This window comes from Xenopus tropicalis, chromosome 5 (assembly GCF_000004195.4).
Source record: "Xenopus tropicalis strain Nigerian chromosome 5, UCB_Xtro_10.0, whole genome shotgun sequence".
In the NCBI taxonomy this organism is placed as follows: domain Eukaryota; kingdom Metazoa; phylum Chordata; class Amphibia; order Anura; family Pipidae; genus Xenopus; species Xenopus tropicalis.
The window spans coordinates 109,832,433-109,859,617 of NC_030681.2; the positions used below are offsets into that span (position 1 = coordinate 109,832,433).

General features: G+C 35.1%; 1 protein-coding gene across 1 annotated transcript in view; it reads right to left on the reverse strand.

The window, feature by feature from the left end:
- The window catches only part of naaladl2 (N-acetylated alpha-linked acidic dipeptidase-like 2), a 322,123-nt gene that overhangs the window by 76,328 nt on the left and 218,610 nt on the right, over positions 1–27,185 (reverse strand). Inside the window, exons 8-10 of the mRNA XM_031902480.1 lie at positions 27,030–27,122; positions 24,389–24,594; positions 22,875–23,006 (exon numbers count right to left, since the gene is read on the reverse strand). Of these exons, the coding sequence (XP_031758340.1) occupies positions 22,875–23,006; positions 24,389–24,594; positions 27,030–27,122 (431 nt within the window). The remainder of the gene's footprint in view (positions 1–22,874; positions 23,007–24,388; positions 24,595–27,029; positions 27,123–27,185) is intronic.

Sequence of the window (27,185 nt, forward strand, 5' to 3'; positions counted from 1 at the left end):
AATTGAGAAGCTAAAAGTTCTTTCGGAAAAGGGAATGTTGTAACATGCCTGCAGAAGCCGACAGAATAAAACTTGGGGCTTTAAATCTACAACAGTGAAATGTGATTTAAGGCAGCCTGTATCCATGTCATCTATCAGCTCCTGAGTGACCTGAGTGTGTGTGACACTATCTGTGCCTCTGGCTCTATAATAACTTTGATAGATAAAGAAAAGATAAATGATGTAATATAATACAATATTTATATTATAACTTTTCTATGCTGTAAGACTTTATCCGTGACAATGTGGTAATGTCTATTTAGTACTGTAGCATTTTGAAAAAATGTAATTACAGACTAAATAACAATGTGTTTATGCTGTTGCTGAAGTATATATGTATATATTGCTGTTACACTTGTAGGGATGTGAAAAGTAAAATTTTCCCTGTTGTTCAGAAAGTCCCCTTAAGGGTTAATATGATCATTGGGATTTTTGTAGGACGGAGATTTCTCTTTACAGGTTAAACTATGCACTGTGGGAAGGAGATAATTTCGCATTGGCCCAGGGATATTATGGAATATCTTTTTTTTTTCCCAATAAAAGGGTCTGGATTGTTATGTGCTAGTTTCTTGATGTAACAGGTAGGAGTACTGAGGGTACAGAGATTAAAGAAGGCCTTACTGTTGGATCAAGCCCGGGTACCCAGACCGGGTTAATAAGAATTAGTAATGGAGAGCTACATCCTCAATCAGTCACCCCTCAAGTCATAATACACTCAAAATATTCCCCAGACTCTCTAGAGTGAAAAGGGATCCAGGTTTACTCTCTCTTCCATAGATGGCATTTACTGTAGACACCGTTGGATCAGGATAGGTTCCTGAATTGCAACACATTCAGCTACATAAGTACTTAAAAGGATGACATGGCATCATTGTTGGATGTTTGATAAAATACCTGTTCCACTGCCACATAATTAATTTTGTCAATATTAGCTGCAACACCCTTCCTCTACAACTGTAGTGAGAGCTCATATTAATCAAGAGTTGCATGTAATGCATGGGAGTTTATCCTTACCAGGCTGTGCTGAGTGGTGTTTTTCTGATTTAAGGGTAATTTGAGGTCAGTTTTCTGCTTGTGCTTAACTGTCCTGTATATATGAGTCAAATAATACACTTTTAAGATAAATCTCTGCTTATCTGTTCTATCAGAACTAAGGCGACCAAGTGCTAAAATGACAGAATATAAAAAAAGAAATAAGGGTGAATGAGAAGTCGAGGTCAGTCAATGCCAAAAAAGTTCCTCTGAGAAGGGAAAGAAAACAGCAAAGTCAGGTTGTCAAAGAACAGATAGCTGCGGATTGGTGCAGACTGTGCTGAAAAGGGTGATTATAATCTTGTGCTAAAAAATAGCTGTACAGATGCAATATGCATTCTTATCACTTTTCAACAACGGAGTGGAGTACGATAAAAAACTATAAACTGCTCAAATCAGCAAAGAATAAAATAAAATGCTACCTGAGCCCATTCTCTGCTTTTGAACATCTGTGCTTTTCAGCAGAATAAACTCCTCAAATAAACAAAAATGAGCAATTGGAATGAATTGTCACAAAACCATCACAATAATAGATTTTGGACTGTTGATGCAAACAATATTTTCCACTGAAATGTTTTAAGTTTATATAGATTCTATAAGTCAAGAATAGCCAGGGCAAGTGCTGAGCCAGAATTCACCTGTGGTTTTACTTTACCTGGATATTTCCAACATGCACAAAAAGAAACAAAGATCACTATCCTTGTTTATGCAAACAGATTTGTTTCTTTTCAGGTGGAAGGACTTGCATTCATATCTTATGCTGCTGGACCTAAACCTGCTAATTTGTTTTGAGTTATTTCTAATGAAAGTGAAAAATGTTTCAGTGGAGAAAGCTAAGGTCAAAATGCTGCACTGGGAGCTAATTTACACAAGGTATAGTATATGTTACCCTAACACCTCTATATGTTACCCTAACACAGATGTATCTAAAAATATTAATAACTGTTAGAAAAATTATCATTTTAAGAATTAGGAGATATGGACAAATGTGCACCAAAGCAGCAGTGGTGTAACAATAAACCAACGCCCCCCCCACCCCCTTCATGCAGGAAAATATTTTAAAGTAGTGTAATTGTAGTAGTGAAGTAGTGAAGTAGTGTAGTAGTCATTTTTTCATCAGGCATGGATTTGCAGCAAAATTCCATATTTCACAATTGCCAATTTTTTTCACGAAACAACCACAAAATGTAAAAAGTTTTGTTGCGGTTGTGTCAAAAAAGTCGCCGTCGCATAAAAAAAAGTCACTGTTATGTCTAAACAGACGCGCATCAAATAGTTACATAGTTACATAGGGTTGAAAAAAGACCAGAGTCCATCAAGTTCAACCCATCTAAGTAAACCCAGCACACACAACCTATACTTACCAATCTATACACTCACATACATAAACTATATATACAACCACTAGTACTAACTGTAGATATTAGTATCACAATAGCCTTGGATATTCTGCTTGTTCAAAAACTTATCCAGGCCCCTCTTAAAGGCATTAACAGAATCTGCCATTACCACATCTCTAGGAAGGGCATTCCACAGCCTCACTGCCCTCACCGTGAAAAACCACCTACGCTGTTTCAAATGGAAGCTCCGTTCTTCTAATCTAAAGGGGTAACCTCTGGTGCACTGATCGTTTTTATGGGAAAAAAGAACATCCCCCAACTGCCTATAATCCCCTCAAATGTACTTGTACAGAGTAATCATGTCCCCTCGCAAGCGCCTCTTTTCCAGAGAAAACAACCCCAACCTCAACAGTCTAACCTCATAGCTTAAATCTTCCATCCCCTTTACCAGTTTAGTTGCACGTCTCTGCACTCTCTCCAGCTCATTAATATCCTTCTTAAGGACTGGAGCCCAAAACTGCACTGCATACTCAAGGTGAGGCCTTACCAGGGACCTATAAAGAGGCAAAATTATGTTTTCACCTCTTGAGTCAATGCCCATTTTTATACAAGACAGCACTTTATTTGCTTTAGTAGAATGACAAAAAAGAGGGGGGGGGGGGTCAAAACTGGCTTCCATTATTGACCCTCCACCATGTAGGCCAGAAAAATTCCATCTCTCAGTACCACAGAAGATGGAGGCACCTTCACTGGTGAATGTTGTCTGGAGTACATCCAGGGATTAAAATAGGCACTAGAAAGCACTGTACAAATAGCAGTAATCTGTGATTAGAGAGGGATTCAAATAAGACAACAATAGTCCATGCTTTTTATAGACCACATACACATGACATTTTACACCAATGGGTACAACAACTTTGCATTATTCCCATAAAAGGTATGAACGACTCATTGTAGAAATAATTCTTCTTGGAAACTTACAAAATATTTGTTTATTGCTATCTTTGATAATACTCACGTTTATTGTTTCCTGTGTAAATGAGGAACCAGCATTGCAGCTTACCAGCACACAATATATGAAAGGGGGCTATCTGCCACATGTTGTACAGGCCTCTCTCTTCAGCTATGTGTAACATGACCTTTTAAATTTTTTTTTATTTAGGCTTTCATATCCTTTACTTTATTGACCAAAGAGCCCTTTACCCTCCTTGCCTTAGGTTCTCTTATTAGGGACACAAATTGGGGCTATTGGGTCTCATATTGGGATGGTGTTCCACCACAAGTCTTACCCATCCTCGGAGGGGGTCTCTAATTTTACCATTATGGGCAAAGTTAGTGCCTGTTATTACATAACCCCATATGAGGTTATCCAATATATATATATATCCAATGAGTTGGATATGACAGGTTTCCAGTAAGATTTCCAGACATTCCAATGCTGATGCAATTGAACCAACTTGCCATCAATTTGATAGGCCAGTTCCACAGTTCAGATAATGAATATCAATCAGTATCGATACATATCATTGTCTGGGCCTTTAGCATTTAGTATCCAAAAGCAGCCTAGAAAAACAACTGGTCCGGATTATTAAATTATTTTTTCTTTTCATCTCAATTTGATACATATCAATATATTTATTAAATATAAGCTTTCCTGGTACATGAATCTGAATTGGAATGATTGAGAACAATTTGCTCTGAACAGATATGAATCTATCAAATCTTAATTTAATAATTCCACAAATTGTTATAGATGGTTCAGAAATTATTATTATTACATTCAGTGAATCTGACCCAACTACATACACACATAAATAAAGATCAAATAAGAGGTATTTCGTTTCTGTCACTTAGAGGCAGATTGCATGATCCTTCGGGGGGGGGGGGGGAGTTAACCCTGTGTGAGTTCCTCAACTCACACAGGGTTTTGGGGAAAAAGACCTTGTCTGAGTAAATTCTTGTAGGGTTTTCCTTATGACTGCTGGAGACAAAAGGCTCCTCCATATCTAATGTATAATAATATTAATGAATCTCATAATCTCTTGCTCTATACCAAGGATGAGATCATTGTTTACTAGAATTATAATTGTTATAATTAATTACAAACATTATGCAATCAGTCCCCAAGGTTCTAACTCCTTGAATGTCATGTTTTTCTACATCATGCAAGAAATATCTGAGCTCTATAACCACTTTGGATAAGCAAACGCTACAGTATATACCTCTGAATCTAATAATGTTGCTGTGAGTTTATCTTCTTGTGCTGTACTGTAAAGAGCTATGTAATATTTTGGTGTTTTCTAATTAAAGTTTGATAATAACTAGAGCAGGGATCCCCAACCTTTTATACCTGTGAGCCACATTCAAATGGAAAAGGGTTGGGGAGTAGGGATGTAGCGAACCTCACAAAAAAAGTTCGCGAACCCGTTCGCGAACTTCTGCCAAAAAGTGCGAACTTTTGCGAACTTTGCGAACCCCATAGACTTCAATGAGAAGGCGAACTTTAAAACCTAGAAAAGCCATTTCTGGCCAGAAAACTGATTTTAAAGTTGTTTAAAGGGTGCCACGACCTGGACAGTGGCATGCAGGAGGGGGATCAAGGGCAAAAATTTCTCTGAAAAATACGTTGTTGACACAGCGTTGCGTTTTGTGCTGTAAAGGGCAGAAATCACACTACATTTCTAAACTTGTGTAATAAACTGCTTTAAAACGTCCGGCGTCTACATGCCAATCAAGTCGTTTAAAGGTTACAGCCGGTTCACACGCAAAGACAAAACGCCGCAGTAGTGGATATGGAATATATTATTGCTGGTGGAAAAACGTTGCTCAGGTGATTTTTTTGCAATGCAATGTCACTACTATGTGTAACGTATTGGGTTACAGCAGATGAGATCAGCAGGACAGCTGTCCCCAGCAGCTACATACAGAGCAGTCGAAAGTAGATTACTAGTCAGCAAAGCTACCTAAACTGTCCCTCAAACCCCTGCACAGCTCTCTCCCTATGCTAACTCATCAAGCACACACAGGCAGAATGTAAAATGGCTGCTGGGCTTCGGTTTATATATGGAAGGGAGTGGTCTGGGGGTGGTCCAGGAGGGAGAGCTGCCTGATTGGCTGCCACGTATCTGCTGGCTCTGGGGTGAGAGGTCAAAATTTGGCTCCAGCTAAGGCGAACCCAAAATTGCGAACTTCGCTAAAAGTTCGCGAACTTGCGAACACCCGATTTTCGTGCGAATTAGTTCTCCGGCGAACAGTTCGCTACATCTCTATTGGGGAGCAACACATGCATGAAAAATGTTCCTGGGGTGCCAAGAAGAGTTATAATTGGCTACTTAATAGCCCCTATGTGGACTGGCAGCCTACAGAAGGCTCTGATTCACATTATACATGGTTTTTATGCAACAAAAATTTGCCTCCTTACCAAAAATTCAGAAATGAGCACTTGCTTTGAGGCCACTGGGAGCAACACCCAAGGGGTTGGAGAGCAACATGTTGCTCATGAGCCACTGGATGGGGATCATTGAACTAGAGTAACCCTTTGCAATAGGACCAGTTTAGTGCCCAAATTGCTATCCAGTATCCCTATTGGCAGTTATGTTATTGCATCCATATTAATATTATCTGCTTTAATTGAAATGATCTTAGGGGCACATTTATCAAAGTATGACAGGTACGAAATACAAAAAATTTGTATTTGGTCATACTGTGCATATTTTCTGTGACTTTTTCATACTTTGTGACAAAATTTGTGCAACAAAATCGTATTGTCGCACCGAGTATGAAAGTTTCGGATTCATTCAAGCTTCGGTATGGTGACTTTCCTTGGGCCGGGTAGGAGCTGCAAAGTGCCATTGAATCCTATGGGAGGCGTCAAAAATCATGCACAGAAGGATCAAAGTCGGAAAGGTTTTCCCACCGTTTACGATCATTCGATATGAAAATTTCGTGCCAATATGATATTATCGTGACTATTCCGATTTTTTCGGAAGCATTTTCGTGATATTTGCAATCATCAGAAATTATCGTATCTAATACGAATTTTTCCCATTTCGGGATTCGAACTCGTGCTTTGATGAATGTGCCCCTTAGTCTTATATATTTCAAATTAAACTTCTTCATTTAATTGTAATTTCACTACTCAGCATTTTTGTAAATTAATACATTATATTTTCTCTATTTTCATTGCACTATACCGATCGCCTTTCTGATATCATTATAAGTAACCTGCACCAAATGTCAATAAGACATAAAATAATCAACAAAAGGATTGAAAGGAAACTAATAATTATAAATCAAAACAAATTAGAACTTTATGATGCTCTCAGAGAAGATATATCCTTTTCATTGAACCAACGGGAATGCAATTATATCACATTCATTTTTATATTTCTTAGTATGAATGTAAATGTGCTGCTACAATGCTGTTTTGCTATTGAAGTGAATACTATCAAAAGATTATGCTTTGAGATTCATACATGAATACTGAGGGATCTGAGCATTACTTCTCTTGATTGCCTGCACAAGGATATTCTGTAACACAAGAAAATAATATAGATTGACTGGCTGATTATTTAAATGTATTTTCAAAGAAACTGCTGCTCCAGTAACCTTTTATTACTTTACGATGATGTCCTTGAGATGAGCTCTGTAACAGATGCCACAAGAAGATTCTTTTTACATTTTGCTATCAAAAAACCTGCTTTTAAATCTGAGACTGTAGTTATGGTTTTTCATTAGATACATTTACACATATTATTATTCCCGGTTCTTGTAGTTTTTAGGGTCAAAAACACAACCCTGAATGGAGTCAGATGCTTATACTGCTTTGCTTTTTTATTAAAAACCAGCTACAACCTAATACAAAGTTGACCACTAGTGATGGGCGAAAAGTTTCGGCAGGCATGGATTCGTGGCGAATTTCCGCGTTTCGCCATTGGCGGATTGTTTCGCGAAACGAATGAAAAATTTAGCCGCGGAAAAATTTGCCGCACGTCCAAAAATTTGCCGCGCAACGAAATAATAGCCGCGTGCGACAAAACAATAGCCGTGCGACAAAATAATAGCCGCGGGCGACGAAACAATAGCCGCGTGCGACAAAACAATAGCCGCGTGACAAAATAATAGCCGCGGGCGACGAAACAATAGCCGCGCGACAAAATAATAGCCGCGGGCGACGAAACAATAGCCGCGCGACAAAATAATAGCCGCGGGAGACAAATTTTTTTTGTCGCGCGACATTTTCGCCGTTTCTCGAATTTTTCGCCGTTTCGCGGATCTTTTGAAAGATTCGCAAATTTTTCGGCGAAGCGAAATGGAACAGATTCGCTCATCACTATTGACCACTTCCAGGATTATCCTCCTCAGCAGGCTAATTTCTTTAGAATCATAATATTACTGATAGATTAAGTTATTCATTGTGTACAAAACACCTGATAACACTAACTGGTTGGTATGACCTTCCTGGAATGTGTCCTTAGTCATTGAATCACTCCATCTATTGTCAGAAAATGTATAGAATAATAATGGTAGTAGAAATATATCAGATCAGGGTATGCAGAATTAGCTCATTACTATGCAATCTTGGTAACACATTTTAGTAAAAAAAGAAAATGATGTTACCAAATGACATAACAAGATATTCTTGGATATTTTACAGTGTCATTCTTCTACTGTACAACTTACAATGGGAAATAAATGTGGACATTTCTTCATATGTATAGCCCTAATAATCACCAATAAATGCAAAACAATAAGTAACTCTTATGTCTTCTAACAAATTAAGGGTCAAACTAGTTTAAATCAGTTTACAACACACAATTATCACACATTAAAACATATTTGAGGTCATTTACTTTTCCCTGGACAAAAGGCAAAAATCCAGCATGAAGTGCACAGCATCAAAGGGTGCAGGCTAGCCCTGGCCCTTACTGCAACTTTAGGAAGGTGATTTATTGACATTCATATTTCATTTTTTATACAATTCCAATTTTATTGTACAAAAACTCCCAATATTCGCATTATGGTTCAAAGACTCGAATGTTTGATATCTATTAAGTGCAAATAATCAAAGACTTGCTGAAAAACCTACCAATGGTGAAACATGGAAATTTGCAGTGAATCCATGTCTGGCAAAAAATTTAGCTCATCACTATCAGTACCATATTATTTTGTTATCATTGTTATTCATTATACTTATTATCATTGAGGGTATCCTTATAATGTATCTTTGTCCACAAAGTGGGCCAGAAGGTGCAATTGTATAGGAAAATACCTTTTCCCTGTTGTTTCGACATATAGCAAAGTCATCAATACAAGATATCAAACCTCTGAATACCAGTGAAATATATTTAAATGTATTGTAGTCAATTTATAATTCGATTTGGTACTCCTTTATATTTTATAGTTTTAATAAATTATTATACACATTTGTGTGTGGTAGTATTTCAGATTATCTACTAGAGATGTAAATTCTACTTGATGAGTTCCATTTCAGCATATTTCACTGCAATATGATTGAATGCTACAAGAGAGACTGCAATTGAAATCAATCATGCTAAACTAAATAGAATTAGGGAAAAGCTCCAAATGTTGAATTTTAACATAAAATATAATGTTCAACAATATGCTATAATTTTATATGACCAAAGAAACGCCACAATTTTTTCCTTTATCATTGCCATATTTCCTTTTGAATTTATTATACATTTATATTGTAATAAAAACAGCTATTGGATTATATCACCTTTATGTGTAAACGTTATGCCTTACAGCTTAGAAAATGATTTGACATATCTTTTAGAGATTCTTGGGTCTTATTTTCTATTGGGTGCAAAGTGCAAATTTTACCCAAACTGCAACACCATTGTAGCAGTACAAGTACATAACTTGTACCAGTATATTAGTGGCATGCAAGATATACTTGAGACTTTCTGAGAGTCATATAGTCTAGCCAATAGCTTCTTCATACAGCCTTAGAAAGCATGATAGGAGCTGCACACACACATATTGCATTTAAAATGATATTTTGTCCTTGTATTTATCTCATCTGATAAAGGGTGGCTTGTCCACTAGTAATGAGGAAAACTGCCTACTTTGCTGAAAACTTTGTGAAAATGTGCAAAATGGTACATGTTTTTTTGTCCAATAAATTAAGTGGGCAATGGCCATTTTTTCATGTTCTTTTCATGTCAAATGCAATGAAGTCAATGGGAATTTTTTTCTTGTGGCAAGGAAAATAAAGCCAAATCCCCAAACACAACAAGATATATTAAAATACCTTATATCCCCTGTAGAAGACTTACAGAAAGAGACATAAGCATAGGTAGAGAAAAACATTCAGTAGACATGGATAAAATAATGAAGCTTGCAAAATGTTGGCATATACAATCATAAAAAAGGTACATACAAGATTTCTTACCAGTGGTACTTGACCTCAATAAATCAATCATGTTTACCCACCCTCCACCATATACTTGAAGGTCTATAACAGGTATAAGTGGTGGAAATGCACAACAGTTTTGAAGAGAGTTATGCACAGTAATAACAGAGTTATGCACAGTAATTACATACTGTGCAAGCCAACAGGAATGAACAGCAAAAGCTAATAATACATTTATGTATGGCAGCTGAGTGCCTATGGGCACAAGGCACCAGGTAACAGAAGCATTTTTATATATAATAAATATATGTTTATATTATATATCAAGATGTATTGCTTTGGCTTGCAGTTTTTGCCTAAGTAGCCATTGACCATTAGGCTGGTTTGTTGGCTGCAACTATGCCATAATCTTTAAAACAAAATTAATCCTTACACGTTTGCCCACTGCCACATTCTACCCTGCTTTTCCTTTCTTAATACCACATTATGATCTTATTTTTGTACTTACCGACCTGAGCTTGTTCAGTTTAGTTAGCATCATTACTTATTCTATTATGTATACTACATGGTATACTTTATGGGGTACATTTACTAAGCAATTTTGAGCTAAAGTCAGATTTATTCTAACTTCTAGATAATATCTAGATTTATGAATGGGTTTTTTGCCAGAACTGGATTTTTGCATAATATCTTTAATAGGTAGCATGTTGGGAAAAAATTCAAGCACAGTCTAAGAACAGTCTAAAATTCACATGATTGCCTTTTGTACATTTCTAAAATAATCCTTCTTTTTCTCTTATGGCAAATATTTAATATTTAACTTAAATATAATTGTATATATAAAATAACCTTTTGCAATAGAGACTTGTAAGGAAACCTAAATAATCTATGGCCTTGCTCTGAATTGATTTTATTTTTAATTATCTCAAGGCTTTGAGGGCAGTGGAAAAGGAACAAAAGCAGATGTGAAATCAGTGTTGGTGAAATAACCTAGAACTTTTAGCACTTGGATATATGTAAGATAATGGAACAGTTGAGCCTGCATTAATATGTTAGAAGCTGACATGTGTACTTCCAATTTTCTATTTGTCTTGAAAAATTCAAAACCGCTCATAGAAAGAAGGTTAATATATGTACAGAGAAGATCATTGTGGATTACAGGAGTTAATAAAAATAACTAAAGCTTTTAATGCTACCTTAAAGGACAATGGCTTCCGTTGCCTTGGAAATTTGCTTAAAACCTATTAAAACGCTATATTTTCATATACCATATATTCCGTTCAAGTTAAATTGAGATCACAAATATGTGCAGACACACGCTGCTTAACATTTAGATTTATTTGCATCAAAATCCACTGCTACTGTACTGAAATCTATTCTAGGTGAAAATACCTGAAGCTGATTTTGGTGAAGTATCATGGCAATAGTGCACTATAAAACAAATGCATGGGCCATATATGGATATAAAGATTTCAACTATGGAATATGGATTGAAACTAATAAGTGAAACATAAAGTTGCAAGAAGGTGAAATTCAGAAGGCAAACAATAGAGTAATATGATATTGGTTTTATTTGAATACCTAGAAAGAAAATGTGACACTGGTAATGATGGAGCAGAATGTAAGCAACACAATATCAGGGGATGGGAAAATTGATAAAGGTGATCCAGTGGGCAAACCAAGGGATAGGGAGATTTTGGCTGTAGTGCATGACACAATAGAGTGGAAAATTTTGTGAAACTAAAATTTTGTCAAATAATTAGTGGGTATTTTTTTGTTTGTTCTTCGCAGCAAATCTATTGGAGTGGATGGGTGTTTTTTTTTTCTTGCAGCAAATGCATTGGAGTCAATGGATTTTTTTTCTCATGCCAAATTCATTAAAGTCAGTTGGTATTTTTCTTGTGCCATATTCATTAATAAAATGGGCATTTTCCTCTCTTTTTTTTCTTGCATGGGAAAAAAGCATGATTGATTTGCTACATTTTATGCCACTTTGCAAATTAGTATCAGCAAAAATAATTTGCTCATACTTAGGAGAATCAGGAGCATAAGAAGTAGAAGGTGGATAAAGATCTTGCCATAGAATGATGGGAATGTTATTATTTTATAAATATTTCTCACTGTGCAAAATATTTGATTCTAATTTATTCTGTGTCTTTAACCTACACAGTCATAATAACTCCTGTTCTATGTTCCTGTATAAAATTCAGTCAAATCCCAATCATGACAGTTAAACAATGTTGTTTTGTGGCATAAGTAATAAGTAAAACCCCTTTGGTATTGCACCCAGTTAATAAACTGGCTAATTGCTCCTAGCAATGCTACTTGGGTATCCATTTCATCGGCACCTAACAATGCAGCTTTTTCATTCTTGCTTCCATTAAATTACACTAATTATGAAAAGTAAATTACAGAAACTCTTTTAAAAAAAAGGTATTCAGAATTATAATCTATTTACCATTTAATTTTACTGCTTTCTATCATTCTTTTTTCTTAGTGATTCCTTAGTAATAGTCACCACTATAAATAAATGTAGAAAATCCTTTTTTGTTATTTAGTTCGATTACTTAAGGCTTTTGTAAAGTACAAAAATTCAAGAACTTGATTAGTAGCCTTTTACTGCACAAGGAATCATAGCATCCAAGGGAATAGAATCAAAAGTTCAAATGATTTTGCTGTTGATTTGTAGTGACTGCACTTGTAGAGTTGCTTAGTGTTCAGCCATGACTCAAGTTCCTCATCCTCTGAGTATCTAGAATTTTAAGTTCAGTAATTCTGACACTTCATGTTAATGGAATTAAGTTAAAGGAAGCTCTTAATGACACAGGCCTAAATCTATTTTTTTTTCAAATACAAACAGTAAGAAGTCTTCATCTTTCTGAATTACATTTTCTTTCACACATATTGCATTTACTAAGCTTATTAGCTTAAGAAAAACTGATGGTTAAAGTTTGTCCCTAGTAGCCGAAAAGCTGCAAGGTTAAGATTGTTGATAAACAGGATGCTTAAAAGAAACAAACAAAAGTGTACACAGAACATGTCTACACCAAAAAAATATAAGATCTAGTAATAGGTAAAACTGACATGTTTCACTAAGCCAAAAATGTTATGAAACTAGAGAAAAAGTTACAAAAACTTCCCTTAACTCTTAGGAGTCAATGGGTAGGCACAATTACATTGCATTTATAGTTTTGCAATAGCATATACATTGCTCTTCCCTGTCAGTGAATCTCCTTTTTTCACTATGCTACTATAAAAATAAAAGTCATGTTGCCAAATCCTTCCATTTTCTGGTCAGCTTCTTAGACAGATAGCGGTAGGCTGGGGTAGGCTCTGAGCTAAACCCCACATTTTCTTTACACCGAGACAAAATGCTGAAATTCTAGCACAGATTGATGCAAATTTTTATCACTGGCTAATTTTTGACACTAAAATGTACCGGACAAAAAAATTCAATCATCTATCACATGTAATTTGCACATCTAATAAAAATATCTTCAGATTTCTATGAAAACTTATTGAGCAACCTGCAAGATATAATTTGGTGGAGCAAAAGTAGAAATAACTTTATGTCTCCTAAATAACAACTAAATTGTTTACATTTGTTACATTCAGAAAATTTCTTTCTAAATTCATTTTTGATTGATAGCTCTACTGAGCAGGGCCTTCTTTACCCCTTGTATCAGATATTGGTTGCATTTTTGTACGTGATCTATATAACCTTCTTTACACATATATTATACAACTCTGCGGGATATGTTGATGCTTAATGAATTCGGGTTAACAATAATAATAAATAAACTAGAAACTAGAGAAGTTTGCTTATTTCTAGTCTTATAATCTGACATTTTCAGAGAGAAATAAAGAGGCAAAATCTATTTGCCTTATTACAACGTGGTCATGGGGGTTGCATTAAAGTAAGGAATAAGGTTTATAGAATATTGCTTTTAAAAACCCTGATTGATTGCCCATGATTCATTTTTTTTTACCTATAATCAAACTTTTTGCTGTCCATACATTTTTTAATAACTGACACACTTACTGAAGACAATAGCTGTTTAAATTATCACATTGTGTTTGGCTGCTATGAGCAGTTAAGCACCATTCTATTCATTGGGGAGTTAGGGATAGGCATGATTACCCATCACAATCCTTATTCCCTGATGCAAATGGCACATGGGAGTGAAGAACTTAGACAATTCTTTTCCATTATAGAGCAAGAGATTGTTAGTAACTTGATGTTTTATTAATAGAGCAGCAAAAGTTCTGACCACATGATAATATAACCATAACTCCATTTCTCCTTTAGTATAAGACGTAAGTGAAGCCTAATGCTGTAAAAAATGTTGCACTCCACAGACCTTTGCCCCTTCTGGTCTGAGTAATTTGAACTGAACTTAGCAGGTTGCTGCTCTTACTCATTTAATCATGATTGATAGAATAACACAGTGGCACTGTTTTTAGCATTGCTGCCTTGTAGCGCTGGGTTCCTATGTATAATTTCAGTCAGGGCACTATCTGCAAGGAGTTTGTATGTTTTTCCATTTTTTTTTTCAAAAACATACAGGCAGGGTAACTGATTCCAGATAGAAATTACTATAATGTGTGTCAGCATGATATAGCCTTTAGATTGTAAGCTCCACTTTGGCAGTGGCTGCTGTAAATAATGACATTTTGATGCTATATGAAGAAAGGATAATATTAAACATCACTTAGACTGAAACCTATATAAACTTATCAGACCACAAGCATACTGTAAATATCATGTGCTGAAAATATCTATTTTCCATAAACCACACCCACTATAAAATTACTCTCATCAAAAGTTTTATTTGTGCCTATTAACTATACCTAATTCTTAACCAGACAGTGTTATCAATCATTTAGTAATCATTTTAAAACTGGTGTACTTATTTTTTTCTAAATATATATATATTTTTTGGCTTGTAATTCGACTTTGCATACTTCCTCTTAATATGTGTGTTGGGGTTATTACTGTAACACATTATGGGCTGGATTCAATGAGAATTGAAATCAATCAGAAAATGAGGAATCATTATTTTAGGGTTTAACACATGAACATTATGGGTGAGATTCCGTTTCAGGACAAAAAAAAAATTGTCTTCTAATTTATTTCCCATAGACATCAATAGAGTTTCATGTGGTAAACAGTGAGATAAGTTCTCATTGCATTACACCTTGCTTTATAGGACAATCTGGAATTGAATTACAAAATAAATTTTCTTCATCAGATTGAATCCAGCCCTATATCTGTGTTTTCATATGCATCTTCATAACAACAAAATCACAATATTAATGGGTTCTGTGGCTAAAAAATTGGATTTCCATTCATCTGTTTTGCCATGTCTGAAATGTTGGTGTACTTTTTGTAACTGTTACCCTTCATTAAGAAAAGCATAATCTTTGTTCTAGTTAACTGAAAAAATATACATTTGCAAATTTGATTAAGGCCACTTCAGCACAATGAGAGGGGACTGACCAGGCTTCCAGGAAGTCTCAATGAAGATTGATATTGCTACAGCAGCAAAGCACATATTAGTTTAGAATTCCAGTCAGCTAAGGAATAGGCCAACCCCCTTCTACTGATTCTGTTTTACATGTCTAGCTGCTTCAGACCTACTTCATGAACACAAGGTTAGAGTAAGGAAACCCTGTGTAAACTAGATAAAGAGTGTCACATACATCTAAGCTACAGACACACCTGAATATAAGACCGCTAGGAGCATTTATTCCTGGCAAAACATCATGGAGAATCTCACAGATTTGCAAATTTTGCAACAAAACTTTACCTCATACCTATTCAGCATATAACAGTATGTAAGATATTGTAAATTATGTTCTATCTGCCACCTCTATTATTTGAAAGTTTTTTTTTAAGCCAGGTACACTACCACTGATATGATATTTTCACTTGTGAATAAGTACTACCTCCACGTGTGTATATTTCAGGCATGGATTTTCTACAAAATTCTGCATCTCGCTATTGGATAATTTTTTCACAAAACTGCCTCAAAAATTTGCTAAGTGTGGAAGAAGTTGTGGTTGCATCAAAAAGGTTGTGGTAAAAAAAAGTTGCGGTTATGTCAAATGTGGCGATTGTGTCAAACGTGTCATAGTTGCATCAAAAAGTCGCAGTTGCGTAAAAAATTTTGCCGGACAGATTCACTCATCACTACTCTGGTAGCAGAGCTCTTTGCTGCCATCCCAACTTAAATATCTTAACATTACTGTTGATTATCTTTGCTAATACTCAAATACTGCCCCTCCAACATGCTAATTGGTATCATTTAATATTTCAATCATCATTAAACACACCAGGACACATCTCTTTTACTCCATTTATCTAATTAAGAGATCCTAAAGGAGCTGCATTAAATTAGCCATCTGACACATATAGCCATACCCTTTACTTTTTAGAAATGTTATATGTTCTGTGTGGGGCAGGAGCAAAAAAAAAAATAGTTTATTATGCAACTTTGAATATATCTAAAATATGACCTTTCATCGCATAAAATTTAACTAAAACTCTAATACATTTTCTTACAGCATTGCACCATGACAACACCAATTCTAACTATCACCACATCAGTCCATATTATACAGTCTTTAATATATAACTGCATGGCTCATACAAATAATTAAGAATTTGTCCTCTACACATTCTGTTAGACAGCTGCTGTTTCCATCAACCATGACCACTGGCACACAAAAGGCTAAGTAATGACTTTTAAAGCCAGCTTGGCTCTCTAACCATTCATCTTTTGACAGTACTTTTTTAACTTTAGGTTAGGGTGTTCTTTCTTTACCTGTCTTTGATTATTGTAGATGTAGATTGATGTAGATGCTGCTCTGTTTTATCATGGCGTTAGCTTGATATACTTGCATTTAGATGTTGTGTCAGTTGAGGACAGCTAGGTGTTGTTTAATGTGTAATGGGGAGATTTGTCACTCTGGCATTTTGTAGCTCCAAATTGCATCCCATTGCCATTACATTTGGATTGAGAGTGTCCAATACAGTTTTGTGCGGTTAAAGCTTGAAAACATAAAACATAGGGGCCAATTCATTAAAACACAAGTTCGAATCCCGAATGGGAAAAATTCGGATTGGATACGATAATTTCTGAAGATCGCAAATATCACGAAAATGCTTATGAAAAAATCGTATTAGTCACGATAATATCGTATTGGCGATCCCAAAGTCACAAAATTTTTGTACCAAACGATTGTAAACAGCGGAAGAACCTTTTCCGAATTTTTCACCCAAGCATACAAAAAAGTTGCCCGGGAGTACGAAAAAGTTGCGCACACGCGAGAAAATCTGTGAAAATATGTGCTCGAATGAACGCTCCGAGCGTTTGTGTCTTAATAAATCTCCCCCTTAATGTTATCAATAGTCACTTTCATGAGACTGTACCAGACACTTTTAGACAGTTTAATAATAAGGGGGAGCAGATTTTAAGTGTTGTATTGCTTGACAAGCAACTAAATGTCATAAATCACCTCTTCATCCATTACCTAAGTTTGTAAAAGTTTTCACAATATGTGTTGTACTGCTTCCTTTGAAATTTTCAATTTAAGAATATTTGGTGGTAAAATACTTTTTCAGTACTCAAACGCTATAAAAAAAAAAAAAATATATATATATATCAATAACAATTTGCATATTAGTGCAGTAACTTTCTAGCAGAAGACTAATACACAGAAGCACATGCAGTATGTTACCATGACAAGGAAACTGGAAAGGAATTCAAGATAGATTTATACATGTCTAAATTGCTAAAACTTTTGACTTCTATCATTTCCAATTAATGCATTCTTTTAAAGTATGGACTGAGCACTATTAAAAATAAATGATAAAATAAGCACAGTCCTTGATTGTGGACCTTACTGTTGATGCCTAATGCGTGTGTTCATTCCCTTTCATGGAGAGTGTTAATATCCAGTCAGAAGTTATATATAGTTTTAGAAAGTGGTGGTTAAAACTATGCTTAGACAAAAAATTAAGTACATTCACAGCAGGGAAACTGATTTCTGACAGAGCACCCCGCTGATCCTTACTCTTATGTACAAACAAGGTGAAACTGCTGTGGAAAATAACAATAATGAGTGGATGCAAATCAGACGTCTAAGCTTAAAAATAGACTTCTTTGCGCTGGTCTATATATAAAATGTTGATGTTTTATTCATACAGAGGTAATTATGCTTAGGAACTACAGTAAGCTCTGATAATAATCTGTTTGGAAATGCTGAGTATCTGTGGATAAAATAAAAAATTGAAAGGCACTAAAGCAATAAAAAGAACCTGTCTGCAGTTGAATTCTGGTAGTTGTCTATAATGGTTATAGTAAAGTGTTGGTCCTACAGCAATTATGTTTCAGTATCCTCATGGTGGGAGTTGTAGCTCATAGCAGCTGGAAGCTTATTTTTTTATATTTCTGATCTGAACAGCAAAACACCGCAATGAAATCTGCAGCATGTATACACATATACCTAATATGTTCTTTTCAAAGCAGAGGGTCCCTAGTGTCGACTGAATCATTAGGTATATTCTTTGTGCCATGAAAGGTAAAAACTGGCAGAATCCTTACGAAGAAGTTATAACAAACTACAGAGAACCAGTTCATTTTTGAAAAAGACAATTTCACACAAAACACAAACAATCATACAATCACACATCTGTTTATATTCATACAATTAAATATATACTAAATACTAATATGTATAAATATATACTAAATACAAACCAAGAGGGTTCAGCACTCCTTAGCAAGTGGCCAATTGACCCAGGTGCTACCGATTCAAGCAATTTCAATAGACTCCACAGGTATAGCGGTGCACACTGGGAATCCTTTAAAAGTTAGCTTTTATTGAACTATATAAAACTTAATTCATGGAGAAATAGGTCAACGTTTCGGCCCCCATCTTGGGCCTTTGTCAAGACCTTAAACATGTAACAACCATCAAAGCTATAAATAGATAAAAGCACAAACCCACACCCAATGGTTTGTGGATGGATGGATGGATGACCATCCATACGCAGCCTCAACGTTTGATCAGTCTTTCCTATATAGGACAAACCACAGGGACAAGTCTGATCAAACGTTGAGGCTGCGTATGAATGGTCATCGCTCTGCTATTAGTACAGCATTTCGTGATGGGGTGACTAATAAACCGGTGGCAAAACATTTTTTAGAACAGGGCCACAGGTTACCCACCTTTCGTTATATTGCAATTGACCATGTTCCCCTACCCAGGAGGGGGGGGGGGTGACCGCTCCCGTTTGCTCCTACAAAGGGAAACATTCTGGATTAAAACTTTAAATACATTATCCCCTTTTGGCCTTAATGAATATTGCTCTTTTTCCTGCTTTTTAAATCAACGCTAGATCTCTGTGGGGTTTAGATTCTAGGGCCCTTAATGTGAGGTGATGGGCCAGAATATAAATGGGAGTTTATGGCCAGTGGTATGCTCATTATAATTCTCCTTATGGTGTTTGATATTGTTTTCTCCTTGGTACAGGGTTTCTTTTCTTTTAATTTTGACACATGACTGGAATGACTTGTGCCATTGGGTGTGGGTTTGTGCTTTTATCTATTTATAGCTTTGATGGTTGTTACATGTTTAAGGTCTTGACAAAGGCCCAAGATGGGGGCCGAAACGTTGACCTATTTCTCTATGTATTAAGTTTTATATAGTTCAATAAAAGCTAACTTTTAAAGGATTCCCAGTGTGCACCGCTATACCTGTGGACTCTAATATATACTAAATATATACTAAATACTAATATGTATTCAAAATGAATATGTAATTACAATATATAACAAGTTCCTCACAAAGTAAAGAATTTTCAGCTTTTGTTATTTTACGTATACTCATTCTATAGGTTTATTCCATGTGTTTCCCATTCAAAAAATCTCAACATATCTTTAAAAAACTAACAAGTTCTTCATTTTCATTTTCACCTTCATGGTGCCACTGGTCTCTAATTAGAGTTATAAAAAGGTCCTTCACAGCTTGACTTAGGTTCAGTAATTAGATGCTGAATACTATCTGAAAAAATGTCAAATGTAATTTCAGCACCAGCCTTACAACTTAATAAACAGGAATTGTGTAAGTAAAACAGCAAACAATACCCAACAATGTGAAATTTAAAAAAAGAAGTAACATCTAAGCAGGTGAGATTTATTTGAATTGTAAATATTTAAGCAATATTTAGTTAAGCCCCTTAAAGGGGTGGTTCATCTTTAAGATAACCTTTAGTAAGTACAGGTATAGGACCCATTATCCAGAATGCTCGGGACCAAGGGTATTCCAGATAAGGGGTCTTTCCGTAATTTGGATCTCCATACCTTAAGTCTACTAAAAAATCAATAAAACATTATTTAAACCCAATAGGATTATTTTGCATCCAATAAGGATCAATTATATCTTAGTTGGGATCAAGTACAAGGTACTGTTTTATTATTACAGAGAAAAAGGAAATCAGTTTTAAAATTCTGAATTATTTAATTAAAATGGAGTCTATGGGAGACATGCTTTCCGTAATTCAGAGCTTTCTGGATAACGGGTTTCCGGATAAGGGATCCCATACCTGTAATAGTATGTCCTATTCCTAGCAATTTTGTAATTGGTCCTAATTATGTATTTTTTTTTTTTATTATTCGTCTTCCTTTTCTTCCTCTTTCTAGCTTTCAAATTGGGTCATTGACCCCAGCAGCTTAAACATTATTGCTTTGTGAGGCTACAATTTTATAGTTATTCTTAGTTTTTATTACTTTTCTTTCTATTATGGCCCTCTTTAATTCATCTTTAAGGTTGGCCTGTAGGGGAATTCCAGGAACTTCCTCTTTGGCCTAAGAACATCAACAGAACACTGAACAGCCAGACCAGGTTGTAGGCTGTGCCCTTTTATTACTAGGCAAGTCAGCTAATTGGCACAGGTATAGGATCTGTTATTCAGAATGTCTGGGGTTTTCCAGATAAGGGGGTCAATTAATTAAAAATTAAATAAACCCAATAAGTCTGCTAAAACTTAACAGACCTTAAGTCTGATAAAACTAATTTATTTTAGGATGAAGTGCAAGGTATAGTTTATTATTACACAGAAAAAATAAATAATTAAAAAAAAATGTAATTATTGATTAAAATGGAGTCTCTCATCCCATACCTGCACTTGCTCATTTAACAAAGGTGAGATGTAGGTTAGTTAGCAAGGGCAGTCTGTGGACCAGACTGGAGCACAGTTGTAGGTTAGTGGGTGCCTACTGGTACTACAGTAAAGCAGACCAGAGAAGTGTATGCACTGTATGCTGTATAGGCAGTAGGAAGAAGGGTTTATAGGAGAGGAGACCCCCTTAAACTTCTAACAGAACTCTTCTAGCGCATTTACACATGACATTGAAGACTTTAGGAGAGTGAATGAGAGTGGAAAGTATGTAAGGATCCTTGGATAAGTGTTTATATGTGTGCATTATATATTTAGAGCTGGGCTTCCAGTGCTCTGGTATCCCTGAAAAATCTGATATAAAAAAAATGTGCACCTTGGTTTATTGCATTTCTTTGTCAGATGCCTAATTCACACAGCAAAGGCCTATTTAATTACCTTCCTAATGATGGGAGTTCACCAGTCATTGGTGGCCCAATGACATGTACTTAGCAAACATGACAAAATAACAACAGATTATATATAAAAACAATAATATGTAACTTTTCAAAAATGCATGTATAGAATACTTTTTATGTATGAAGAAAAAAGGGTTGCATATTCCATGACCAAAAAGTACACAACCTCTAAAAGCAGCTATAAAAGCAAAAACAAAGCCAATATATAAAAGCTATCTGCAGCATGGGAGGCTAGATTACTGGGTTGAGCTATTCTAATTAAGAAAATCATCACACTGGGGAGATTTATCAACGTATTCACAGCAGTTTCATATTTTACACATTTATCAAAACTTTCCTGACATTTATCATAGCTGTGCCAATTTGGAAAACTGTATTTGACTGATTTGAGCAGCATACGGTGTGCTATCACACAAAATAATAATAATAATAATAATTCAGTAACGATTTTCGATACTGAATAAATTGTGCCAGGACTTTTACTAAATTGTTATACAGGTATGAGCCCTGTTAATGCAAATGGTCTTTATTAGCACAAGGTGAAAAGAGCAACTTACTGTGTTTTTGGAGTTTTGAGTGTTACACAAAATGCAGATTGGATCTTGTCATGGTCAAATATATATTTTTATATTATGTATTCTGGAAGACCAAACCCTCTAAAGTAACTAGATGGTCAGTTTACCAACTTCTGTCTTCCCATCATTCAACAATGATAGTGAGAAAAAATTTGCCTTGATGTATTTCAGTATGTTACAAGACCAATTAGGTTTTTTAACAGTTTACATCAAAATACAAATTAGGGGCATGAAATCCCACCCCTACAAAATATCATATATACATTTGCAGATTCTATCTATCTGTATAGCATCTGCAAATATGACTAAAAGCATTTGAAGTGCTGCAATCATTGTACGGAGAACTTCTGCCTTCCCCTGCCTGCAGCCACTTCCCATTCACATGAATAGGGAAGACATCAGTGTTTCAGGCAGGGATGCTGAGAAACAGCAAAGTAAGTTTCCCGTCTGGCAGCATCTGTCATAGGAATATAAATGGGTAGCAACTTGCAGGCACTTTGATTACCATGGTTCTCCTTGAGAGCCACAGGCTTAAAATACTTCTTGAAACTAGCAGTTTTATTTTCTATATGAAATGTTCTTATCCTGTGGGTGCATAGAGAAACATAAATATAATTTCACCCCTTTTAACACCTTAGTTATATAGCTATTGTATTCTAAAGAAAAGATCTATTATCTGCTATGCAGCGTGGGCCCTACAGCCCTGTATGCCAGTTCCCACTACTACAAAGGAACTTTGTATATAAAAGAAAGCAGGGTTTCAGAAGCAAAAACACATTTCACAAGTTAAGGTAATGGTAACTTCTATTTAAATGTTAATGCCCATTGGATATTTGGTCATTACCTGCCATTAAACAAACACAATACCTTTTTTAGAACTTCCGTTGTTAATTGTTGGAGAGATGGGGAAGAAATAGACAGAAGGCTCACATTACCACGTATTGGATTTTGCAAGCCAATGTAAGCAACAGCATTGCTCTCAAGAAGCCTTTTAAATTCCTGTAACAAAAATCAGGTCATATTTAGTCTAACTTAAAAACTTGCCCTAGGACAAATTCTGAAATATTGACCGCATTTCTTATTACAACTCTATTTCTAAAACACCTTTATATGTAACAAAATCAACGCCTCCACTTTACACGCACTTGAAAATCCCAGAGAGCCAAAGTATTTGTTCTGTATTCAGCCACCTGAAAGGATATTAAAATATATACTTGACATAAGGGACCCATCAAGTATTGCTATTCTTAATACAGTCAGTTCCCTACCAGAAGAACATTTTATATTACATAATAACATCTATAAATGTATTACTAGAGTAATCACTTGTGTGAAACCATTTCAATGATTTGACCATGCCAAGCACTTTGTACAAAGTGAGTCAATTTCCATGACAATATCCTTGTATAAAATAGATTTCCATGTGCCTGAGTATAAATGACTCAAAATGTGATACTTGCTATCGGGTATTTTATTTTCTGCCATGGTTGTATTTTCTTGTATTGTTTAAATAAAGACATATTGTAGGCATGAAGCTTGATTTAAATATATTATCCTCTATTGGGGTTATATGAATGATCCACTTTTACCACTTTCTTTATACAGACACTGCAGAAGAGTTATGAATATATTTTTCTGCTAATTTACAGTATAGTACTTTTCAAGAGCAGATAATTTATTTAATCTCACTTTTTTTAATATATATATTTTAGCAAGATTGTTTAATTGCCTGAAACTAATAGAACATGAAAACAATGCTATTTAAATCTTTTACTGCTGGTAAGTTTCAGTATGATGAATAATCTTGAAAGAAAAAAAAACAAGAAAAAGACCCTTGAAAATAAATTTAAATAATGTGTCTTCAATACAGCAATGTTACTTAAACTGTGATTGGCTCGTCTATGAGTCAACAAACATTGCAGAGGCAATGTAAAAATATATGTAACCGTAATAGTTTAACGTTTGTTGAAATATTGATAGTGAAGTTTAAAATGGATGATGCGGTTGTTTATCATAGTCAACTCGCAGGCCTCAAGGTCTCGCTCTGCCTTAAGGAAAATCCCGATGGGGACCAAAACGTAACGTTGACTGCTCATGCGTTTTTAAATACATGATTGATCTTTTTTTAAATAAAACTCGGTGTTGCTGGTCTTTTTTGGATATTTTAATTGTTTACCCGGCACCCGAGGTAAGAGCTGAAGCAGAGTGCCACCCTGGGTTCGCTATATATATATATACACATAAAAACGCATTTTCATCCAAATAGTAACATGCTTTTCTTTAGGTTTAAAGATACATAGTAGAAGACAAAAACAAGAACATTTTTAGCTAAATTGTGCAAATCTGCATTTGTATATTTTATGCTTTTTTTTTTTTTATACCTCTGTCCATTTGTAAGAACCAATGTTTCCAAAGAAAGTTCCTCCCCAAGAACTGAAAATAATTGTCCTCTTGGGTCTCCATGGCCCCTTGACTTTCAGCATGATAGATTCAATAATTGATGCCAAGATTGCAGCACTACTGACCCAGCTCCGATTGCTTTCTGCATAAGTACTTATATGAGGACTACCAAGAATCACGTACCTGTCTAGAAAAATATATCTGTGTAAGTATATTTATACACACCTGGGAAAATGGACCAGCATTTGTTGATTAGGTTTCAGAACTAGGTTTATAGAAAATCTGTTTATTTAAAAACAACTGTACTGGAAAAGTCACTTTAATTTCATAGGTTTTCTGACTTCTATTGTTTTCAATGTTTAAAAAAAAAATGAGGGCAAGGTTCTAACTAAGTCACTTTAACCTCATACAAATGTAATCATTTAGTCCCTTGGACAAAAGGTCAGGGATCTCAAGAACTAGAAGTGAGAAGTGTTGCAACTGTGGACAAAGTACATAAATTGCCCCAAACATGAAGCAGAAAATTAACTACTTTAGATGTCCTTCCTGAGAGGCCACACAATACACCAAGGGCCAGATTCAAATCAATAAGAAAACATTATTTTATGGTTTATTATGCGAAAACTTGATAAGTGATATTGATATGTGTCACTTTGGCTGTCTGAAATAGCCTTGAGTGGAAACTTTGGGTGACTTTGGAAAGCCGAAGAGTAGTGATAAGCGAATCTGTCCCATTTCACAGCGAAATGACCTTTTTTGACTCAACCTCTACTTTTTTTGATGCAACCATTACTTTTTTCTCACTCCAAATACATTAAAGTCAATGAATGTTTTTTCTCACCATTTTTTTATCACATAAAATTTCCACAACAGTACAGAATTTCACATACCTGAAGAAAAAAATTGCTCATCACTATGTGATGCATATGTTTTTCTACTGTAATAAGCCTTTTTTTAAGTGCTCCTAGGCATGACAAAATGTAATAGTACAACATTTGTATTGTATAAATAAGTAGAGAGGAGACCTAGCAAGAGACATGAAAACACGTTTCCGGTTTGTGACTGTAGACCTTCATAGGGTGAATAGCAGTAAATCTCAATGGATAAACTCGTGTCTGACTGGCAAAAAAATTACCATCAATTTATCTATTTACATAGCCACATTATGAAGCATTATTCATAGAGGTTGATTTAGGATTTACAATTCGACTGCCTGAAGTCTGCCTGAATTCCAACAATTCCAAGACCATTTTGATCTTTCTGTTTGTCCTTTAAAGATACATTTGCAAATGCTATTGATTTTAAAAGACATCCTTAGTAAAGCTAGCACATTTTTTTCAGACTTACTTATAAAAGCTAGTGTAAGCACACTGCAAGCCCCCTGTGTGGTCTATGGGACACTTCTTAAACCTAGGACTTACAGGGGTGCACATTTAGAGAAAGACACAATAGCCACCATAATTTGTATCTGGTTACTGATATCCATAACAAGTGGTAATCACTGGTTTCCTCAGTGGAAAAAAAGAAATGATATACTATATAATTTTGCCACCCAGCATTCTTGCATTTGCACTTTTATCAGTAAAAGTAAAACTAATTTGTAGGCAGTGTACAGACAGTGTGCTTGGCTCTCTTTTTGTAGAAAAGTCCCTCTGTTTCCTTAAACTTTACTTGAGTTTGAATATGCTCTCTCTTCATACTAAGTAGTTCTTTTTGTGGCATTTGCAATCATTTAGCAAAATGTCTCCTATCTTGGCAAATAATGATAAGGAGAAGAAAGATGCGACTGCAGATTCACAATAGCAATAAAAAGCCTGATGAAACTGACTGAGCCTCAGTCTCCTTTTTTTACTATCTGTTTGCAGTAAAACTTCTGACATGTGTTTACTGTTATGTCTTTCTGCTCTAGCATTTGGCTTCTTAATTAATTGGCTCATTACTTCAAAACTTTGGAAGGAAAGTACTTCAAGAACTTCTTTCTGTTGTTTTCAACATTTGCCTAGATTTGATGATGCTGAGGTTGGTTATTATCAACGTGCATTAAAAATCATTATTTAGAGACAACAAAATTGATGAAAAACATTTTAGAGTGCAGGGGAAAATCACATATCCTAATTTTAAGTAAACAAAGGAAAATAAATGCATTAAATGTGAGAATGACTTTGTGTAGAAATATTAAATACAACAAATTCACTTCTATTAATAACTCATATCCTTCTCATAAATTCCAATCCTAATTTATCACTTTTCCTCTACCAGAGACCATTTAATGAATAAGGCAAGAAACTGACAAATTCTGGACTAAGTGCCAGTGCACTTTCACATTACTTGGGGAATGCCCTATTATTTACAGATAAGAACTTTGTATTACATTGCTTTCCTTTCGGTAGTTTTGCATAGTTCTTTTTTCATAGAAATATCAATATATCAAATAGAATTATCTAATACATTACTGTGGTGTTGACTTCATATGTATCTTTGATTTACCATGACCTGCAATTAACGAATACACAGAAACCACTAAATGAATTCACTTCTGATAATTTAAGAAACACTTTTTTTATGTTTTGTACATGAACATTTAATCTACACTGTTGAGAGAAAAGATAAATATCAACTTGCCTGGAAGGACTGCTCCTCTCAAGAATCCAAATGAATTTGTTATTTCTTTCTTTGTTGGAACAGATTGAATCTTTAAGACGACTGTGCAATATTCTTTTGTATAAAAGAAAACAAAGAGAGTTAGTAAATAATTTCATTGCATGAAGTTGTTGTAAA